The sequence below is a fragment of the Salvelinus alpinus genome, chromosome 9, assembly GCF_045679555.1.
Source record: "Salvelinus alpinus chromosome 9, SLU_Salpinus.1, whole genome shotgun sequence".
NCBI classification, from domain to species: domain Eukaryota; kingdom Metazoa; phylum Chordata; class Actinopteri; order Salmoniformes; family Salmonidae; genus Salvelinus; species Salvelinus alpinus.
Window position 1 is genome coordinate 22,688,918 of NC_092094.1, and position 22,615 is coordinate 22,711,532.

A 22,615-nucleotide genomic window follows, 5' to 3' on the forward strand; every position below is an offset into this window, starting at 1 on the left:
GAAGAGGACTGGCCACCCCTCATAGCCTGGTTCCTCTCTAGGTTTCTTCCTAGGTTTTGGCCTTTCTAGGGAGTTTTTCCTAGCCACCGTGCTTCTACACCTGCATTGCTTGCTGTTTGGGGTTTTAGGCTGGGTTTCTGTACAGCACTTTGAGATATCAGCTGATGTAAGAAGATGTATACATTTGATTTGAAAGTGTCGCAGTAAGGCTATGGATTGAAAGAGGACATTTGTACAGACAGGAAACATTGATTTAATTTAATATGAAGTGCGCATGTGTGTGCGCAGACTGTACACGTGTGCATAACCGAAACACCACTGTGAAGTAAAAGGAAACTAATGTTTATTAAGAATAACCTTTTTTCTTTTTCTTTCCATAAGACAGCTTAGCGACAGCTTCTCTGCCATAAACCAGACCTGTTGAAGCAGCAATAATGCCATGAATCTTTAAGTGCTTCTTAAGCCCACTAATAAAACAAACAAACCAGATAAACTAACAGTAACAAATACAGTATGTTAAAAAAAAAAACAGACAGGTGATTTTGAAGCTGTAAATGTGTCACTGACTAGCCTCCCCTGCTAACAAACAGCTCTTCTCTGAGCCCACAGGTAAAGAAGGGCCTTGCTTGTGTGTGGATAGGCTAAAAGGCAAGGCTAATAGGCTAAGTGGCCAACTGGGATCCCTGTGCCACAAGCACTATAAAACATTGGTTTGTGGTATATCTAGATTCTAGGGCATCCATATCAATTGGGAAACAGCACTAGTCTGGGAAACAGTTTCTGAAGCCTTATCAGTCCACAGATAACAGTTTATGGTTACTCATTCACACGCCTACACAAGGCCTCATACCCTAGTTTGTCTTATAAGGCGAACACAAAAAAATGTATAAAAAAAAAACAGAAAAAGGATACAAAAGCAGCTGCATGCAATAAGATCAACTGAGCGGGATATAAAAGGAACCAATAAAACAACTCAATCTAACTATACCTTGGATAATGTTTAGGATTTCAAACTGGGACAGGGGCAGTTGAGGTCGACTCTAACCAAAGTACAGAACAGTACTCGACTTCCACTCAATGCCACCACACAATGACAATAGGGTGGGCGGCAGCCCTACTGTACAAACGTACACTTTAACGGTTTCACAATTCAGGGCATTCACAATTACAGTACAATGATATTAGAAGAAAAAAATTATCTTAAAACAAACTAAAATCATACAACTTTTTTCCTTTTATAGGACCAGACTGTATCTATGGCACATGCCATAGCTTGTTGAATGCCATCATCTGTGATCAGGCTCGTGATTGGTACGTCAAATCCAGCCACCAATCGTGTTTCATACATCCGATTAATCCCATGATCCAATAAACAGTCGCGAGGGGAAATGCCATACCATTTAATGTGTTGAGAGGTAAGGTGGGACTGATGGTTTGTAATATAAAAAAAATTAAATTAAAAAAAAGTAATAAAATGTATTGTAAGTCGCTCTGGATAAGAGCGTCTGCTAAATGACTAAAATGTAATGTAAATGTAATATACTTCTCAGGTATCCATGCAGAAATGGCATGAGGCACTTCAGACACAGACAGGTAGTGGGGGTCCTAGTGGATTGGTGCCTCCCTCAGTATTGAAGCAAAAGTGGAGCTCCAGAGACAGTGTTCTTCAGAACTCACAATACACCTCCATACATCCCACCCTCAGAACCGAATCAAAATCAGTACTGGCACAAAATGTGAACAGACTTTAAAAAAGGGACGACCGTGGCGGGATGGGCTAAAACAGCAGTATGCACACAGGCATTGGAGTTTAAATAGCATAATTTTAAAGACATTTCATGACTTTAGTCTTACCTCACATAAGGCTGCCACAAAACCATTATTCATTCAAAGCATGGTGACCATAGACCAATCAGTGTGACCATAGATGGCAGGTGATGGGCTTACTGACATGACCTCGAGCCACCACATTTAAAAAGCATGCTTATCCAGCTTCAGCTTCTTATAGTTTGGTGGGGCAATGGTAACATGGGCAACTCCAAATAAAGTAGTTGGCTATTTGTGTCTTGTCCTGGTCTTGTTACTTGTTTCTTTGTCCATGTGTACCTGTCTTACCAATAGCAACACAAATTTGATCACAAAAAAAGTAATTGGCTATGGAATCCATATTGCTTGACGACAACCCACTTAAATTCTCAATCATGCTTCATATCATATTCTCATTTTGGCAGCATGCCCATTAATTTATAACCTCTGAGTAAACTTGTTTGTCAGACAGGTTAGGTTGTGACTAGGAGTTGGAACAGGTTCAGGGAACAAAACCAAAGACTGGAAAATAACAACAATTGAGGAACAGAATCAGAACGAAAGTGATCTATACTGTTCCGGAACAAAACCGTTATTTTTGAAGGGAACTGGTTAATTTGTTCGTTTACATTCGGGGCATTCCCCCCCCCCCCCCCCCAAAAAGCACCTATGCAAGGCCCTCACTCTGTCACTCAGAAATGTATTCCAGTGTCTGCCTGCCAGCTGAAAATGTTTGCCAGTGTGTGTAGGCTACCTATCTCTCGCCCTCCGAAGCATAGGCACTTCAGACACAGACAGGTAGTGGGGGTCTTATTCGAGTGTGTGTATGGCATGTACTCTATTGAGTATGTAGGGTGTGGTGGCCTACTGACATTGCGAGTGTGATTATTCCGAAATTAGGGAGATAGATTTTTTTATTTGAGAAGAATGGATAAACTTACACAATACTAGTTAAGGATACTATACTTATCATGTTTCAAGTTGGCTTTATTAACTACAAAAAGGTAAAATGTGTTTTTATTTAAATTCTGGTGACGCTCTGCACACACACACACAAGCTTCTGGTCCAAAGTTAAGCCAAGTCTTGGAAGTTCAAAGACGTTCAAAGTTCCTTCATTGAATCTGCTCCTCCGCAAGTATAATGCTGTGATCCTAATTCAGATAATGCATGTCATAACAAAATGCCCAGCACTTCAAGCCAAGCCTCCTCCACCCTCTATTGCTCGCTCTCTCTCTCCCCACCCGCAAAATTTCAGTCACATCTTGTGCCCTACACTTGTCTGTCCAATGCATGTAAACATCTATTACAGCTTTCCCACTCCATAGCAAGCTGCTCTATCCACAGTGATTGGTGAAGTAGTTTAATGTTGAGCTAAAGAGGTTTAAAAAGGAAGAGAAAGGAATGATATAAACCATTATTTTTTAGGGGTTTTGAACCGGTTCAGAACTTTATTTTGATGGTCGGAACAGTGGAATGTAACGAAAGATAATTATGGTTACAACCCCTGGTTTGAACAATAAGCGAGAGACAGAGATGTATATTGATGTTCTGGAATGTTCACTCTGCATAGTAGTCCCTTAAAGAATCCACACACCACAAACTACTCGGTTTACCTCTGACGTAGCACCTCCTGAACGAGCCGTATAAGACTGTTGTCTATCAGTGCATTATGACACATGAAATTAAGTCAAAGCATGGGCGTCATAAAGCCGAAAAACGTTGTAAAAAACAACAAATCACTTTACAACAATACCAACGTCTGTAGTGCCATGTACTATAGGTGTGTACCAATTTGTAAGTCGCTCTGGATAAGAGCGTCTGCTAAATGACTTAAATGTAAATGTAATGTAATGTGTGTGATATATAGCCTGAGAAATAAATACTGCTACAAGTGATAAAAAAAGTGTAAAAGATTGAATAAACATGAAATGGAGGAATGAGGGGTGGTTTCTGTTCTGTTGCTCCCTGAGTGATCCCTGATTCAGAGATCATTTATAAACTGTACACTTTGATATAAGGTATTTGATACATCTCTACTTTAATAATAGAATTTAAGTCTATTCCCTTAAACCTCCATTTCTGTTTTTAAGACTGTGTCAAGATGGTGGGTGAATGTGGCATTTATCCATACCAGGTCTTCACACGTCGGTCCAAATGCTGTGTGCCAGAGTTGGTGGTTAGGCCGTGACACGCACACACCCACCCACTCAGTTACTCTGATGGTGGGAAAATCTCTAAGTGGCACATTGATAGCAGACTATCAGTGACTCTCAATGTCAATGTCAACCAGACCTGTGTATTTAAGTATTTTCAAATAATGTGGTGCCGAATCAACTACTTCTATTAGAAGTATTTTCAAATGATTTCCTATAAAATAGCCTACTATTTAAGCCTAAGTATTTTCAAATGGTTACTTCCAAATATATTATTTAAAATAAACCTAGGACCAAACAGACCTGGGTTCAAAAGCATGGGAGTATTTAAATATTTGTATAAATCCTGGTTATTTTCAAATACATGCCAATACTTTCCAAGTGTATTGCCAAATGCATTCCAATATTCAACTACTTGTATATTCAAATAAAAGTATTTGCGCAAACTCAAAACATATCGCGGAGCGTGTCGGGATAGCACTTCGTTCTAAAGCCTGCAGCCTTGTTTGCTTGGCTGTCTAATTAGCCCCTACACCCATGACAATTTTCACTCCCTCTGCTTTGGGACACTTGTGCATATGGCGGAGGCAAGCGTGAAAGCACGAATGGAGGGTCAAGGGGTGAAGGGAGTGATTTGGGATTCAGCCATAGCCTTACAGGATGACACAAAATGGCTGCTGCTAAAATAGGCCACGCCTCCTAAGGCCACTCCAGAGATGGGGAGAGACTGTGGGCGCGTTCCTCTGCCCAGGCGTAGCTGATGCATGCCAGATCTTACAACCCCTGGATAGGTATTTTACGTATCAGCTAACCACATCATATGTTATAGCAATCTGTCAGTCGATGACTTGGCACACAATATTTGGTAGACGCATGCAACGTCTGAGCAGGGGAACGTGATCTGTAGGTCTGAGGAAAGCAGATACGGACAATTAGCCGCCAAGAACAGTCAAAATGGCCACCTGAAAGGCTTTGTAGGCACAGCCTCAGACTCTTCTCTTCCTCCTACTGAAAGTGGTGGAGAGCTGTTGTCCCTTATCGCCAATCGATCCCATTGTCTTTAAAAAAAAAATGTAAACAGCCACCTGAAGATTACACAGCTTATGTGGAAAAAACTAAAACTAATAAATAAATAAAAATATGTTTTAAAAAGGGAGCCAATACCTGGTGATCGAGAAAACTGTACTGAGGGAAATGTGTTTGGGTCGAGTTATTGAGAGCTGTAGTGTGTTTCAGAGAGCCAAGGGGGGGGATTTCAGAGAGGCTGCGAATTTCAGTGAGCTGTGGCAAGTTTGAGAGATCAGTGCAGTCAATTTTAGTGAGACGTGGAGAGTTTCAGTAGAGATGACACAAAGAGGGACCAGTTCAGAGGGACCAGTTGATCTCATCCATGACCACGGCCTCGCCCAGGTCGGCGTCCGTCTCCAGCAGGCTCATTATCACTGCCATGGCCGCCTCGTCATTACTAAGGCCTCCCAGGCCAGGGTCCATCACATTCTCCATATCCAGCTGGGAAGTTTCCACTGGGGGAGCAGAGAGAGGGAAGAGAGAAAGATGGTCCGAGAAAAAAATAAAAATAAAAGTCAGAAAGAGTGTGTGAGGCAGAGAAAGAGAGCAAGGAAGAGATAGAGGGGGCTTGAAAGAGGATTACAAACCAGTCACAGAACCACAATCTACGACTGAACAATGGATCTTCAGCGAGAAGAGTACCATCATCAAAAACTCTGTTCAGTATCACAAAGGACAAATTCTAAACTAGTCAAGATTGTAATGGGCTACAGGGATGAGATGATGTACCCATGAGTGATTCTCCTGCAGGAAATTGTGGTCTTTTGTGTTCTTGTTGTTCTCCTTCCTCTGAACTGGACTTCCCTGGCATCTCCAGGTCTGCCACCTCTCCATTTGGCACCTCAACGAGACAGGGGGAAAAAAGTTACTAAAGCAATACATACATGAACACACACACGCTCACACAGAGACTGTGCACGCACACACACACACTAGAGACTTACGTTGCTGCTGTACAGTGTAAGTTGCAGAGGAGACTTGTCCTTCAGCACAGTGAAGGGGCTGACATTACCGCTGGATGGGGACGAGTTCATCCTAAAACAGACAGATCAAACTGATCTCAACAATCACACCTCAGGCATTTCTGAGCTTGTTTACTGCTTTGGTACAGTGACAACAATGCCAAACAGAATATATCCAGTGAGGTACCAACAATATCATTGAGCACATTCAAGCCTAGCTTGAACAGCATACTTAATTCATAGTGATATAAATTAAATAACATATTTTGACATCTCCAGGCGCGGGTCCAAACTTGTGCGCCTTTCACACCTGCAACTTCTCAAGAGTGTTTTTGAGAGTTTTTGACAGCTTATTGCAGTTTGAAAAGTTTCACCAGGACCTTGTCAAGAGGGTGCCAAGCACTGAACATTTCAGATAGAAATGTCTTGTAGAGCTGACACGATTCCCCAAATGAGACAGGGAAGCATACCGGTTCTACATAAAATAGTTATATTGGAACGTTGCCGCCCCCCCCCACCCCCACTGAATGCAACCCAGTTCTATAGCTATTCCTTCACAGGCTGCTATTCTTCATTCACAAGTTGATGGGCATCCAATGACATTATTATCCATTAATAATAATAAACATATAAATAAATGCCAGTTCCAGTAAAAAGTTTGGACAACTGGTCTTTCCAGGGTTATTCTTTATTTTTACTATTTTCTACAATGTAGAATAGTGAAGACATCAAAACTATAAAATAACACAAATGGAATCATGCAGTAACCAAAAAGGTGTTAAACCAAATCAAAACATATTTAGATTTTTCAAAGTAGCCTCCTTTGCTTTGATGACAGCTTTGCACAACCCAAACTTTTGACTGGTAATGTACACACACACACACACACATATATCCTCCCCCCCATTTCTCTGCCACATGTCCGTCTTCACTGATAGGCTACCACACCCCATCACCCACCTGTTGTAGTCCAGCAGCTCATTAGCGATCTGGGTCCCGATGCTCCCTGCATAGATCATGGTACTGGAAGCACTGGAGATCCCCGGGATGATGGGAAGAGACTTACTGCCATCGTCTAGGAGGAAAACATTCATTAGCCACAGGTTTGGTCTATTTAGCTATAGACCTCAATGCTTATATAACACCAATTGTCAGCTTTTTCAAGTTGACATCTCAACTAACCTTCAGAAGCCTTGGAATTACTTGACTGTTCTGCTTTGTTCCCAGATCTGTCTGTTGGACTGTGGTCACTGCTGGAGACGTGAGAGAATGTGGACACATGAGAACCGTTTTGGGAAAGAGTTTTGAGAAGGTTGAATTACACAGTGTCACAAAGCTACAACGTCAGTACAGAAAGATCAGTGCCGATCCTAAGGAGGAAAAGGAAAATATTTGTACTTACGATATGACAGTATTGGTTGACACTATGTATTCTACTTCTTTGGTCCAGGGATTTATGAAACTAAACATCCGACTTTGTAGTGTGACAAAAGAGCCATGTTTCGTTTTGAATTTGTAGCAATTTGTCTCTATTTTCTCTTTACTCCGCAGCACTGAAAGGAAAAGGTGTGAAAGTTTAAGTTAGAGGAGATATATATTCTTTATTCCATTTAACATCTAGGTATGGTTAGAACAAGAGTAATAATAGCATAAAAGCTGCTTATGGCATGCAAATAGGAATGTTTTTCTTTTTCATTTTTGATGACCATTTCACGGGAATACCGGAAGAAAACAACGGGGGGGGGGGGGGGAAATGTAGTGGTTTGAGGCCCTACTGGCGGGTTGTGGCAAGCCTCCGGCTCTTTGCTCCTGGGTTATGATTTGATTCCACATTCTAGGAATTCTAGGGAAGACTTTGAATGTTTCTCGTCTCTCGGTTGGTAACAGGAAAGGCATGGTGCAAGCGACAGCATAAACTAGTTTGGTAACCAACCACTGGCTGAACCAACGAGATCCTACCTTTTCGATGTCGTTCTGCTAAATGTGGCAAGTCATCTTGATGGAAGTATTCGTAGCATGACGTTCCAAGCAGCTCCTGGGGTAAGTATCCTAGGACAGTGGTGGCTCTGTAAGGAGTAGAACATATTGTTAGTAATCATGTGATTTCAAGTCAGTACTTCTTCAGAGGAGCCAATGTGGTTATGATGAGATCAGTCTGATATGGACAAATTTGTGCTGTTCTTCAATTAAAGGCAACTCGAGTCTGAGTGATATGAGTCAGTGACCCAGACTCTCTAGAGACACCACATCCACACTGTCATGGGTCTCATGGGATAATTACATTATCCAGTTTTCATTATACATGATTTGCCATCCAGTGCTTGGAGACCAAGAGGACGAACTTTGAACCCCTTCCCATTGAGTTTAATAAGAACTTAAACATTAAATTAAAAAAAGAGGACAACAATCACCGTTGGTCGACGAAGGTGAACTTGCCATCCATGGCGTAGCGCGTGACGAACTCCGTTGCTTTGACCAGGACCTCGTTGACCCCGTTGACAAGAGAGGCGGCGTGGGGGTGGACACGGCCCACGGCCACCAGGCAGCTGAAGTGGGAGCTGTCCTTGTCAGCCTCCCCCTCACCCCCCTCCTCTCCCAGCTGACTGGTGGGCCAGCTGCGAATGTAGCCCGTGCAGTGGACAGTGCAGTACTTCTCAGACTCTACATGGGGGGACAGCGCGACAAGTAGACATTTTACGTCCATTTGTTTTACCATTACAGTTAAATCTAAAATGAACCTATTTACATTCATTGTTAAGCAGCTACTCCAATCAAGAGAATACATTTCATTTTATGTTTTATTATGAAAAAAAGGGCAGTCCTGCCTTATACAAACACACACACAAACTTTTAAGGAACAGATGGGAAACTATTTTCCTTCACACCAATCCACATTAAAGAGGGGAGAATATTCTCTCAATGTTATACAGACAGGTTCCATATGTCATTTACGAAGACCATACTTTTTATAAATGGGGACAGACTTTCCCCTACCTTTCTTTTTCGATGTGCTGGACTGGAATTCCTTGTCCTCCTGTTTGACTGAGATCTTGTGGTACTTCATGCGGCAGAAGAAGGAGCGTCGCGCGCCCGGACACAGCCGAGCTGCTCCAACCGGGAGGTCAGCCTGGACCTGCAGGCCCGCTGGGGAGAAGAAAGGCCGATTAGACAGAGGCATACACACAGTAGAGTGAGTAACACACAGGCATACGGACACGCACACACACAGTGGAGATTCAGTCACACTCACACAATGCCAGGGCAATTCCTCACATTTACACATTTTTGTAATTTAGCAGACGCTCTTATCCAGAATGACATATAGTTAGCAGAACATAGTGTAGACACACACACAATAGATCAGCTGAGACGATTAATCACTGCAAGTAACAATACAGGTATTTTCTATGTCAAAACGACATTCTCAGAAATTGATGTTTTCCACTACAACTGTCAGGCATGAGTACGACACTGCTTTACAATTCGAGTCCAAAAGGTCCTGCCCACTCCTCAGACAATCATCAAAAAGACCCACTCACACAGTGCAGTATGCTCCATGGCTTGGGCCAAGTTAAATTCCACTCCTGAGAGCTTTCCTTCACTGGCTGCTGCCTCACTTCCTGGGGGGAGGACCCCAATGTGTTAGGGTGTAACACTGTTCTACTTTTGTATGGAAACCACCCAGCCTCCTACCACTGTCATTTCAGCATTCCTGTGGTCAACATTTTCCTTATGGAAAATATACACACACACACACCTTACTTTGCACACCCTGTCCCCACACACAGCTGAGAGTCACACATACTTACTTTTGGCATCTATTAGTCTCTCGCGGGGGTATAACTCAGAAGCTGAGAGCTGCTCCTTTACTTTCCCCATGTCCTTTGGGTGAATGTAGTCAAAGAGACTCTGTCCAATCAGTTCTGTCTGTAAACAAAAACAACCAATCAACTCCATTTGCTGATAATAAGTAACGACTTACATTGACTACATCTCCATAACACATTCATTACATATCTTTAAGCATTTCATGAATGTGTTATAACAGGTCCTAACCGCATTACCAGTCTAAGTGAATATGCCAAAAGGACAAACCACGTTCTGAAAATGATGCTGATATGTCGCCTGTACCAGCCCCATTTCTCCCACTGGCCGGTATAGGTCTGTGACTTACCTTCTTCCTCTCACTGAGGTCAATGGTGCATGAAGATCCCTACAGGGTTGAACCCTCAGGGTACATTTTACAGATTAAATAGTGTAGTTGAGGGTCATAATTCTTTCGTACTTCATTGACAGCCCTCCTCCACATCACAATTAAGTTGGTCCTACTGGTCTGGAAAGTATTCATACCCCTGGCCTTTTTCCACATTTTGTTACAGCCTTAATCAAAAATGGATTACACACAAAACCTCATAAATACAAAGCAAAAACAGGTTTTTATTTTCAGGTCTCTCCAGAGATGTTCGATCAGGTTCAAGTCCGGGCTCTGGCTGGGCCATTCAAGGACATTCAGAGACTTGTCCTGAAGCCACTCCTGCATTGTCTTGGCTGTGTGCTGTTGGAAGGTGAACATTCGCCCCAGTCTGAGGTCCTGAGTGCTCTGGAGCAGGTTTCATAAAGGATCTCTGTGTACTTTGCTCCATTCATCTTTGACTCGATCCTGACTAGTCTCCCAGTACCTGCCGCTAAAAAACATCCCAAAGCATGATGCTGCCACCACCATGCTTCACTGTAGGGATGGTGCCAGGTTTCCTCCAGACGTGACGCTTGGCATTCAGGCCAAAGAGTTCAATCTGGGTTTCAGACCAGAGAATCTTGTTTCTCATGGTCAGATTCCTTTGGCAAACTCCAAGCAGGCTGTCACGTGCCTTCTACTGAGGAGTGGTTTCTGTCTGGTCACTACCATAAAAGTCCTTATTAGTGGAGTGCTGCAGAGATGGTTGTCCTTCTGGAAAGTTTTCCCATCTCCACAGAGGAACTCTGTCAGAGTGACAATCGGGTTCTTGGTCACCTCCCTGACCAAGGACCTTCTCCCCCAATTGCTCAGTTTTAGCCAGGCGGCCAGCTCTAGGAAGAGTCTTGGTGGTCCTGTCACGACTTCCACCGAAGGTGGCTCCTCTCCCTTTTCGGGCGGTGCTTGGCGGTCGTCGTCGCCGGCCTACTAGCTGCCACCGATCCATTTTTCCTTTTCGTTTGTGTCTGTCTGTATTGTTTACACCTGTGTCTTGTTAGTTGATTTCGGTGGGTATATTTACCTCCGCTGCCTGCGAGTCTTTGTGTGGGATTGTTTTCTGTGGTGACGTTATTTAGGGGTGCGTGTCTGCACCACGGGGTTTCTTTTCTCTCGGCAGTTGTGCCGTTTTGGTATTGAGTTTAGTAGTAGAGGTTTCTCCTCTGTGTGTGTTACACGATATTCCCTGTGTGTGTGCCAATCTCGTTTTGGGCATATTTTAGTTGTAGTTGTGTTGGAACTGCTCATTAAACTTTTGCCACTGGGATTTCCTTGCTCTCCTGCTCCTGATTCCTGCACCTTCCTCCGTTAGGAGGCACCCTAACAGTTCCAAACTTCTTCCATTTAATGATGGAGGCCACTGTGTTCTTGGGGACCTTCAATGCTGCAGAAATGTTTTGGTATCCTTGCCCAGATCTGTGCCTCGACACAATCCTGTCTCAGATCTCTACAAACAATTCCTTTGACCACATGGCTTGATTTTTAATCTGACATGTACGGTCAACTGTGGGACCTTATATAAACAGGTGTGTGCCTTTCCAAATAATGTCCAATCAATTGAGTTTCCCCACAGGTGGACTATAATGAAGTTTAAAAAAAAAAAATTAAAATATTTTTAAATACATTTGCAAAACCTTCTAAAAACCTGATTTCGCTTTGTCTTTATGGGGTATTGTGTGTAGATTGATAAGGGGAAATAATAATTTTATCAATTTTAGAATAAGGCTGTAACTTAAGTGGAAAAAGTCAATAGGTCTGAATACTTTACATTGACTGCATGGAATTCATAAATGCAGTGCATTCGGAAAGTCAAATCTATTTTCCCATTCATAAAGCATTTATAGTTCAGCACTTCATGGTAATTAACTGCGCAGTTTGCCACTCTGGTAAGTCACAGGCCGATACCTACTGGCGGGGGAAATGGGCTAGTTCAGGCTGTATATCATCATCATTCTTAAAACGGGGGTTTAACCTTTTGGCATATTCACCAACCACATGGTATGATAAAATCACACTTTTGAGAACAGCCATAATGATGACAATATGATGTCATTGCAATGATGCATCTATTAAGATACATAAATATGAGCTATTGCATTGCTTGACACGAATGCGCTATAGATATGCTACGGATATATTTCATTAACCTTTATTATACCCTGGCATTAGTGAATACTTGTTTCTGATTGATTTGAAGAGCATTCTAGATCGTGCATAATTTCCTATAACGCACAGTATATTTGCATAGCAGAATTCAATGGCTACAGTTATTTTTGACATGTTCTATGTTTGAGCTGCTTTTGAAAGCAAAAGTCAAATATACATTTTTTGGGGCATTGTTGAATTTGATTCTCATAATGGCAAGCTCCGACTGATGGCTTGGTTAGCTAAACTATCAAGTATGTTTGGTTACCACGGCAACTACTGTAGCTATCTAGCTACTTCAGTGGATGTTGAACACATGTTTACCGGCAAATGTGTTTATCACTTTTATACCATGGCTATAATGTAATCAACTCGGGGCTCTATGTGTTCTCTGAAAAATAATGCAACTCCATGGAATGTCAGTTCCACTCCAACATATCTTCCACGTCGTTCATTGATTTTCTCTTACATAATGCGGTTGGGACCTGTTCTAACACATTAATGAAACGCTTATATAAATGAATTATGGATATGTTGTCAAAGTAAATCATAACCTAACGTTGTTCCAATGCAACCTAAAAATGGATAACAAAGAACATCAGAACTATTATTCTATAACAGAAAGTTTGTGTGAATCGTTTGAAAATGTTCATAATAAGTGTGTAGTGGTGAGATTTCTCACCTGGCTGTAATTCAGTGTCTTGTTGATGGACTCTGAGACAAAGACTATTTTTCCGCGATCACAACCCACTACGAACAGGAACCCGTCTGCAGCCTTGAGAATGAGGTGTTTGAGCTCGTCATCAGGGAGGAATGAAGGCTTATAATTGGCTTCAGCAAAGGAACAGGTGGAACCTGGGTATGTATAACAGAGGTTAGAGAGGACAGAGGATTTGTTGTTTCTGTCAAGTGGCAATAAAGCAATATATTCATGTCTGTGATATTTATGAGATATTGCCAAATAAGAAAAGAATATACTTGGACTTTTCTTCATAAAAATAATATCAGGTTTACAGTTAATACAATGTACAATATACTTAACAATTTGCGACATAAAATTACCCGAAACCATCTAAGACAAGGTGACAGTTGGCGGTTAAACTATCACCATGTCTCCTAAGAAAGTATTAGTATAAATAAAGTATTACCTCGTATTAGTACAGTATTAACTCACATTACTTAAGTCTACCTCATATTTGTAAAGTATTAAGTGGGTGAGCAGACCAACCAACTGTACAGTAGGCTACCTTTGAGGGATTTGAGGTGCTGCACAGCCATCCTGAGCACGGTGAGTTTGTCCAGCTTGCGGGACATGGGGTTACAGGTGGGAATCATGGCTGACAGCTCGTCGATCAGGTTGTTCATCTTGTCCCGCCGCCGCTTCTCGATCTGGCTGTGAGGTTCCCTGGAGAGAGATGGACACTCAATGACACCAGATGTGGTGAACCCATTTTCTCTCATGACACCTCCCTACTTCTTGGTCTGGCTTTATGGGATTGTGTTCTCAAAATTCAACCTTACATTATCCACTTACATTATTCATACCCCTTGACTTATTCCACGTTTTGTTGTGTTACAGTCTGAATTCAAATTGGATTAAATATTTTTTTTTCTCTCCAATCTACACACAATACCCCATGATGACAAAGTGAAAACATGTTCAGACATTTTTCCAAATTTATTGAAAATGAAATGCAGAAATATCGGATTTTACATAAGTATTCACACCCGAGTCAATACCTTACAGCTGCAAGTCTTTCTGGGTAAGTCTAAGATCTATCACACCTGCAACATTCTCCAATTTATTCTTTCCAAAATTCTTCAATTTCTGTCAAATTGGTTGTTGATCATTGCTAGACAACCATTTTCAGGTTTTGCCATAGATTTTCAAGTAGATTTATGTCAAAACTGTAACTCGGCCACTCAGGAACAGTCACCATCTTCCTAGTAAGCAACTTCTGTGTTTTATGTCATTGTCCTGCTGAAAGGTGAATTAATCTCCCAGTGTCTGATGGAAATCAGACTGAAGCAGGTTTTCCTCTAGGATTGACTGTGTAAGCGCCATTCTGTTTGTTTTTTATCGTGAAAAACTCCCCAGTCCTTTACAATTACAAGCATACCCACAACATGATGCAGCCACCACTATGCTTGAAAATGTGGAATATGGTACTAAGGAATGTGTTGTATTTGCCTATATTCAGGACAAAAAGTTAATTGCTTTGCCTCATTATTTGCAGTATTACTTTAGTGCCTTGTTGCAAACAGTGTTCATGTTTTGGAATATATTTATTCTGTACAGGCTCCTTCTTTTCACTCTGTCAATTAAGTTAATATATTGGAGTAACTACAATGGGAAACCCAGATGCGAGCTGCCCAGTGACGCAAGCCTACCAGATGAGCTAAAATGCCTTGTAGGCTCACTTCGAGGCAAGCAACAATGAAGCATGCATGGGAGCACCAGCTGTTCTGGACGACTGTGTGATAACGCTCTTGGCAGCCGATGTGAGCAAGACCTTTAAACAGGTCAACATTCACAAAGCCGCATGGCCAGACGGATTACCAGGACGCTACTCAAAGCATGCACGGACCAACTGGCAAGTGTCTTCACTGACATTTTCAACCTCTCCCTGACCGAGTCTGTAATACCTACATGTTTCAAGCAGACCACCATAGTCCCTGTGCCCAAGGAAGCGAAGGTAACCTGCCTAAATGATTACTGCCCCGTGGCACTCACGTCGGTAGCCATGAAGAGCTTTGAAATGCTGGTCATGGCTCACATCAACAGCATCCTCCCAGATACCCTAGACCCACTCCAATTCGCATACCGTCCCAACAGATCCACAGATAAAGCAATCTCTATCGCACTCCACACTGCCTTTTCCCACCTGGACAAAAGGAACACATATGTGAGAATGCTGTTCATTGACTACAGCTCAGCGTTCAACACCATAGTGCACGAAGCTCATCACTAAACTCAGGATCCTGGGACTAAACACCTCCCTCTGCAACTGGATCCTGGACATCCTGAAGGGCTGCCCCAAGGTGGTAAGGGTAGTCAACAACATGTCTGCCATGCTGATCCTCAACACTGGGGCCCCTCAGGGGTGTGTACTTTGTCCCCTCCTGTACTCCCTGTTCAACCACGACTGCGTGGCCAAGCACGACTCCAACACCATCATTAGGTTTGCTGACGACACAACAGTGGTAGGCATGATCACTGACAACGATGAGACCGCCTATAGGGAGGAGGTCAGAGACCTGGCAGTGTGGTGCCAGGACAACAACCTCTCCCTCAATGTGAGTAAGACAAAGGAGCTGATTGTAGACTAAAGGAAAAGGTGGGCCGAACAGGCCCCCATTAACATCGACGGGGCTGTAGTTACTTTAGTTTATTTGGGAAATATTTTCTTAACTCTTTCTTGAACTGCACTGTTGGTTAAGGGCTTGTATGTAAGCATTTCATGGTAAGGTCTACACTTGTTTTCGGCGCATGTGACAAATAAAATTTGATTTGAATGTTGATCCGTCCTCAGTTCTCCCATCACAGCCATTAAACTGTCTTAAAGTCACTATTGGCCTCATGGTGAAATCCCTTAACGGTGTCCTTCCTCTCAGATAACTGACTTAGGAAGGAAGCCTGTATCTTTGTAGTGACTGGGTGTATTGATACACCATCCAAAGTGTAATTTTTTTAATCTACCAAGGCATTGGAAAACCTCCCTGGTCTTTGTGGTTGAATATGTGTTTGAAATTCACTGCTTGACCGAGGGACCTTACAGATAATCATATGTGTTGAGTACAGAGATTAGGTAGTCATTCAAAAATCATGTTTAACTCTATTATTGCACACAGAGTGAGTCCATGCAACTTATGTGACTTGTTCAAAAGGTGCACTACGCAGAAATCGCTCCGCCATTTCCGGGTTGCTAAAATTCAAATAGTTCGGCTAATTTGAGTTTGAGACAAAAGAAGCAAGTATAATGTAGAGTCATTGTACAATATTTTCCATACCCAAAAATATTGTATTTTCAGCTCTTAGGAAGCTGGTGTACAAAACCGCAAGTAAAAGAACCAAAACGAAACTCAAGAATGGGAAGGATATAAATAGCGGACATAGAACAAATATACAGCTTCTTAGACTTTCTTTCAATGAGAATGTCAAATCTATAACTAACATTTCTAATTGAATTTGGTCGCGTCGCCCAAAAAGTTACATACTGCAGCTTTAAGCATAGGGGTTGAATATTTACTGACTCAGCTTTAAGCAAGGGGTTTGCTCACTGACTCAAGACATTTCAGTTTGAAATGTTGAATTAATTAGTTTAAAAAAATTGAAAACATAGTTCCACTTTGACATTATGGGGTACTGTGTGTAGGCCAGTGACAACAAATCTCAATTTAATCCATTTTTGATTCAGGCTGTAACACAACAAAATGTGGAAAAGTCAAGGGGTGAGAATAATTTCTGAAGGCACTGTAAACCTGGGCTGTAGTTCATTCACCAAGTTATTGGATATACTGTATTTCACCCACATTTTATTTTCCATCCATAACTGCATGTATTTCCAGCTGTCAGAGCAGCTCATAGATTACTGCACCTGTACATAACCCATCTACAATTTAGCCCAAACAACTACCTCTTTACCTACTGTATTTATTTATTAATTTATTTTGCTCCTTTGCACCCCATTATTTCTGTCTCTACTTTGCACTTTCTTCCACTGCAAACCAACCATTCCAGTGTTTTTTTAGTTTTTATTTTACTTGCTGTGTTGTACTCACTTCGCCTCCATGGCCTTTTATATTTTTATTTATTTATACATATATTTGTTTGCCTTCACCTCCCTTATCTCACCTCACTTGCTCACATTGTATATAGACTTATTTTTTTTCACTGTATTATTGACTATATGTTTGTTTTACTCCATGTGTAACTATGTGTTGTTGTATGTGTCGAACTGCTTTGCTTTATCTTGGCCAGGTCGCAATTGTAAATGAGAACGTGTTCTCAATTTGCCTACCTGGTTAAATAAAGGTTAAATAAAAAAAATATTAAAAAAAATTTACTAGCCTATTACATGATAATTACATAGAGGTTATATGTATAAGTTAAATATCCTATCTTATTTAAACTCACATAACACCAAAAAAGTTGCCCGTTTGTGGTCAATGAATAACCCAGATACCTGAAGCATTTGATTTTAGCCTGAGAGTCCTCCCCTTCAGACCTGTAAGAGAGATACAGAGAGTAGATTAAAATCAAACCACATCTACAGTCTAGTGAATTAATAGTGTGTGTTGAATAGAGCGCTCAGAGCCCTGAGAGTCGTTGAACGGTACCGTTCTTCTTCATCTTTCATATCTGCAACCAGATTGGAGGCCGATTTGATTTCCCTGGGAACAAAGTGCATGCTTATATTTAAACTCAAAACCAATTACATCTGCTGTTTTAAAAAGCCAATTGCACTGCCTAGTTAGCCTGGCTGATACCAAACATAAGTTCTCCTGACTTCAGTCTGGACTCTGGAGATGCTGTTAAGATGTTGTTTGCATGATGCATCGATAATTAAGGGTGCTGTGCTTTTACTGGTTTGTCCTCATGTCTCTCACTCAAACACCCACATGCACAGCCACACACACAGAAAATCCAAACAGTGAGAGGTATCAACCCTCCAGGGGGGGAAAAAAACAGACGCAAGCAGGCACATAAAGCGCAACCACCACACACTAACTAATTTGTACAATTTTGTACTGTAATTTTATTTACTCAATGAAAATGGTGTCCAATAATCTTGTAAGAGATGGATGTGACAATGGCACAGATATATCTTTTTTTTAATCAGACACACTTACATGTCCATGCTTCCCTTGCGTTTCCGGGGCAATTCCATTCCTGAGGTCATGCCAGCGGCTGAGGTGGGGGTCATCAAGCTGGGCAGAGAGACAGAATGGCTTTGGTTTTCCTCCACCAACACATCCCCTACAACCAACACACACACACACAGTATCCATTAACAATGGATTAAAGATCTGAGTAAACAATCCTAAGAACAGTAGGTGAACAACTGTTTTGGTCATCCAGGCTGGAAATGGACAGTCCTACATTTTCGATCTAAACTAACCAAAAAAAAAAAGTGAATTTACCAACAGATGTATGGTATATCTTAGTACTAGCAGTATATTTTCATTGTATTTAGGCTTGTTGTAGCCTATTTAAGAGGATGTTTGGCAACGGGCTCTTTAAGACACTCCGACATGGAGGGGAAAAAAACAGCTGTGCCTTTCTTTCGCTAACACTCCCATCTGTCTTTCCTCACTAGCACCGACTTTGCTGATAGTTGTTTTATTGAAGAACGGTTTTACTTACTATAACTGTGATATGTGGTCACCTAGCTCCCTTAAGGTAAATGCACTAACTCCATGTTGCTCAGGGTAAGAGTCTGCTAAATGACAAATGTAAAAGACCGGACCCTAACCTGCTCACTGAGCACTGCACTGAGTGTGCACGTGTGTCTGGTCATGACTCATGATAGGTCCAGGCCAGGGGACAATAACACAGGATAGGCCAAGCGTAGCTCCTGTCCCTGTCCCCTATCTATTCCACAGACCCAAATAACCCCATTACCAGATCTGATGTTTAATCCTGCTCTCGCCACTGAAGATCTGTAGAGGGATTGCCGGGCTTTGGATAGGGGACGACGTTCAGGCCACACGCACCCCTCCATCTCGTTCATTCACTAACTCACGCTCATCCCGAATCAGTTTCCTGCACTCACATAACCTACTGTCCAGGGCTCACGCACATGAGAACTACACAGGAGGAAGAATATTCAGTTGTAGCAGGGTGAGGGATTCATTGATGTCTTATGAATCTAAAACCCTCTTTTGTAATAATCACTTTGTAGTTATTTGACATTATAATGAAATGCTTATATTTGTATTTGAAGGTATGTTTAAGCTTATACAAAACAGTATCTGTTCCAGGTGTGTAGGTATTACATTTGGAATACTGGAAGAGATGACACCTACACGGTCAAAATAGAGGAATAAATCCAAAATGGAAGCTTGAATGCAAATAATAGATGTTAATTTGGACAACATAATGGCCAAAAGTTCAAAATGCATGAATAAAAAGGTGAGAAAGCAAAACACAAACGTTTTGGGAATCAAGCCATCATCCGTGTGAATGGTGAGCACACATATGCAATTAAAAGAAGCCTGGTGTGTCAAAAGATCAAGTGAGCAAATCTATACATGCAAACAAGTACATAGTACAATGCATAATTAAACTACAGAAGCAGACAGAACTATTTTTATTTTTTTATTTTTTATTTTTTATTTTTTACATATACCTTGTGAACATTTCCTATGAAAAATGAAGAGGTGGGAACTAAAGGGCTTGAAATACCACAACACTGGCGCTTTACACCCCCATCAAGTTACAACAACAAATGGTTACTTAAGGCAAAAATGAAAGTAAGGTGGTTGGTCAGGGTGGGTGTATAACACGAACGTCTAGCAACCGGAAGGTTGCGATTTCGAATATTGTCACGGACAACTTTAGCATTTATGCTAATTAGCAACTTTTCAACTACTTACTTATTTTTTTTATATTTTGCAACTAATGTACATAGCATGTTAGCTAACCCTAACCCTTCCACTAACCTTGAACTTAACTCCTAGCCTAGCTAACTTCAGCCAGCTAGCTAATGTTAGCCACCTATCTGGAATTCGTAACATATAGTACATTTGAAAATGTCATGACATATTGTACGTTTTTCAAATACGTAACATTTAATACTAATTCTAATTCATAACATATCATTCTAAATGGGTAATCTTAGATTTACATACAGAATAAGATGAAATATCTCTGAGACCAGGTTGGGATAGGAATACCAAGGTGCTGTTACCTCAACAAAAAAAATACTAATATTGAGCTGTATTGTATGCGCAAAAAAAGTATATTTTATACTAATACAATTGCTCAGAGAAAGAAATTGTTTAACAAGTAATAAAAAATAAAGATGGGTCAAAATGATTGGATCCCGGTTTCAATACTCCAGCACCTTCCCCTTGCAAGGATAATGACAATCTAAAATGTTTTATAAGATTGGAGAACACATTGGGAGGGATCTTAGAACATTCCTCTATACAGAATCTTTCCAGATCCTTGATATCCTTCCTGCGCTTATGGACTGCCCTCTTCTACTCAAACCACAGGTTTTCAATGGGGTTCAGGTACGGAGACTGAGATTTTGTGGTCAATTAACCATTTTTGTGGATTTTGATGTGTGCTTGGGGTTCTTGTCTTGCTGGAAGATTCAATTGCGGCCCAGTTTTAGCTTCCTGGCAGAAGCAACCAGGTTTTTGGCTAAAATGTCCTGGTACTTGGTAAAATTCATGATGCCGTTGACCTTAAAGGCGTCTGCATGCTTCCCAGTATATGCATATATTATGACAACATTTTGTGATGTCTTTGAGGGCGAGGGATTTTCGGCTTTTGGACTTCGTTGAGGTTTTTTGGGCTGTTCGGGCACACATTTCTTTCTGGAGGCAAGCTGAAGTTCGGAGCAGAAGTCTACGCCCCTTTGTCGGTGATTGGTCAACAGTAGGGATTCTTCAATAAAGTCTTTGTTGTCATTCAATGAGAGATGACTCGTTTTCATGCACAGTTTTTAATTGAAAAATACTGCACCAAACATCTTAGTTAGAGGTAAAATTGTGTGACTAAGAGCTCTTCGGCAAAACATTAAATTGATGACAGAATTAATCTAGATAACTCAAGAAATCTAACTACTTTGAGGAAGTGTATACTGGCTACAGCGTCTCAAAATAGACAAAATGTACTACTGCCGCTTTTTTCGCGTTTTTTCTCGTTTTTCGGCTAGCTGCCAGCCAAACTGAAGCATGCTCATCTTTATCAAGGGATGCACTAATTCCAGGCCCCACTGTATTCACTGTATCCATATTTTTCCATAAAGAGTTTAATTTAAAAGGGAAACTGAACACAAAAAAACTACTTCTGTTAGATAACAATCTATGTGGCATCGATATTAGTCAGAAAAATTGATTCCATTGACAAAAAAGTAGGATAATTCTGGTCATAAAGTCATCATATTCCAAAACAGAGTTGAGAGACAATAATGCCCACTAACACAGGATTGTAATGCTTAGGGAGAATTGTTAAACAGCTGCGGTGATTGCAGGTACAGCAAACTACCACAACAATATTGCGATATTGTCAAAAATATTATCCTGATATGTAACTGTTTTGATTGCTGCCCCCCCCCCCCACAAAATAAGTCAAAAACCTGGTTGCCTCCACCAGGAGTGGTCAAAAATGGTCTAAGATCACTCCCAATGTGTCCTCAAATCTCATAAAACATTTTAGAAGTAGGGTCAATGTCATTATCCTCCTAAGGGGAGGGATGAGATTCGAACTTGCAACCTTTGGGTTGCCTTAAGTAACCATACCGAACGTAACATTTCATACTAATTTCAGTGTCCCGGATTTAGTCTATGAGACCAGGCTGTTATTTTATGTGGCCCAACTGCTGCATGTGTGCCCTTGTGGGGGAGACCCTGCTAGTAGAAATGTCACAATATGCCCTTATATGGAGCTTGATGTCACAGATTAAAGTTTTTTGAATTTGGCATATCACAGGTGAAGTTATTTACGCAAAGTGGAAAAAGAGATGGCAGCAAGAGCAAGCTGGTGTTTGGTCCCGGCTGTATATTATACAGGAAATCAAGGGGAAAAGGCTGTGGTCCCGCTACTTCTATGGCTTTGGTGGCAGCGGCCATCTGAAGTTCAATTTGCCTAAATTCTTCGTCCGAATACTCAGGCTCAAATAAATACTAATGTGGAACATTGTCTTCACTTCTCCGCTGAACAAAACCTGCATCTGTGAATAAAGGCATAACGTACAGTCTATGTGGCAGGGATTCCCCCTATGAGCGCACATGCGCAGTTGTTACCCAGATGGCAGTTGGCTACATAAAATAATCAAATGTTTTAGGTGGAAAAGTACACAATTCCTGAATCAAAACGGATAGTACTTTTGACAAAAATAGCTAATTTGGCCATACACTTTCAATACAACAACTAATTTTTCCACACTTTGCAGATTTCTGAATCACGAATTTACTGGCAAGAGAGTAGAGTGAGGCCTGCTTCCAGCAATGTCACGAGTCATGTGACTCATTTTTGCTGCCTTTTCAGTACAGCACTACATTGAGAGAACAA

At 41.3% G+C, this 22,615-nt stretch overlaps 1 protein-coding gene across 2 annotated transcripts in view; it reads right to left on the reverse strand.

Annotated features, from left to right (window-relative positions):
* Window positions 1-237: 237 nt before the first annotated feature.
* The window catches only part of bmal2 (basic helix-loop-helix ARNT like 2), a 34,646-nt gene continuing 12,268 nt past the window's right edge, over window positions 238-22,615 (reverse strand). Inside the window, exons 2-16 of one of the 2 annotated variants that reach the window (XM_071415468.1) lie at window positions 18,220-18,346; window positions 17,707-17,760; window positions 17,553-17,594; window positions 13,614-13,771; window positions 13,049-13,221; window positions 9,800-9,917; window positions 8,985-9,134; window positions 8,402-8,651; window positions 7,950-8,056; window positions 7,393-7,543; window positions 7,173-7,243; window positions 6,951-7,065; window positions 5,973-6,063; window positions 5,758-5,869; window positions 238-5,483 (exon numbers count right to left, since the gene is read on the reverse strand). In XM_071415468.1, the coding sequence (XP_071271569.1) occupies window positions 5,326-5,483; window positions 5,758-5,869; window positions 5,973-6,063; window positions 6,951-7,065; window positions 7,173-7,243; window positions 7,393-7,543; window positions 7,950-8,056; window positions 8,402-8,651; window positions 8,985-9,134; window positions 9,800-9,917; window positions 13,049-13,221; window positions 13,614-13,771; window positions 17,553-17,594; window positions 17,707-17,760; window positions 18,220-18,346 (1,877 nt within the window). In that variant the 3' untranslated portion in view covers window positions 238-5,325. Of the gene's footprint in view, window positions 5,484-5,757; window positions 5,870-5,972; window positions 6,064-6,950; window positions 7,066-7,172; window positions 7,244-7,392; window positions 7,544-7,949; window positions 8,057-8,401; window positions 8,652-8,984; window positions 9,135-9,799; window positions 9,918-13,048; window positions 13,222-13,613; window positions 13,772-17,503; window positions 17,529-17,552; window positions 17,595-17,706; window positions 17,761-18,219; window positions 18,347-22,615 lie in introns of those variants that run through there. The other variant, XM_071415469.1, reaches the window with a different exon arrangement.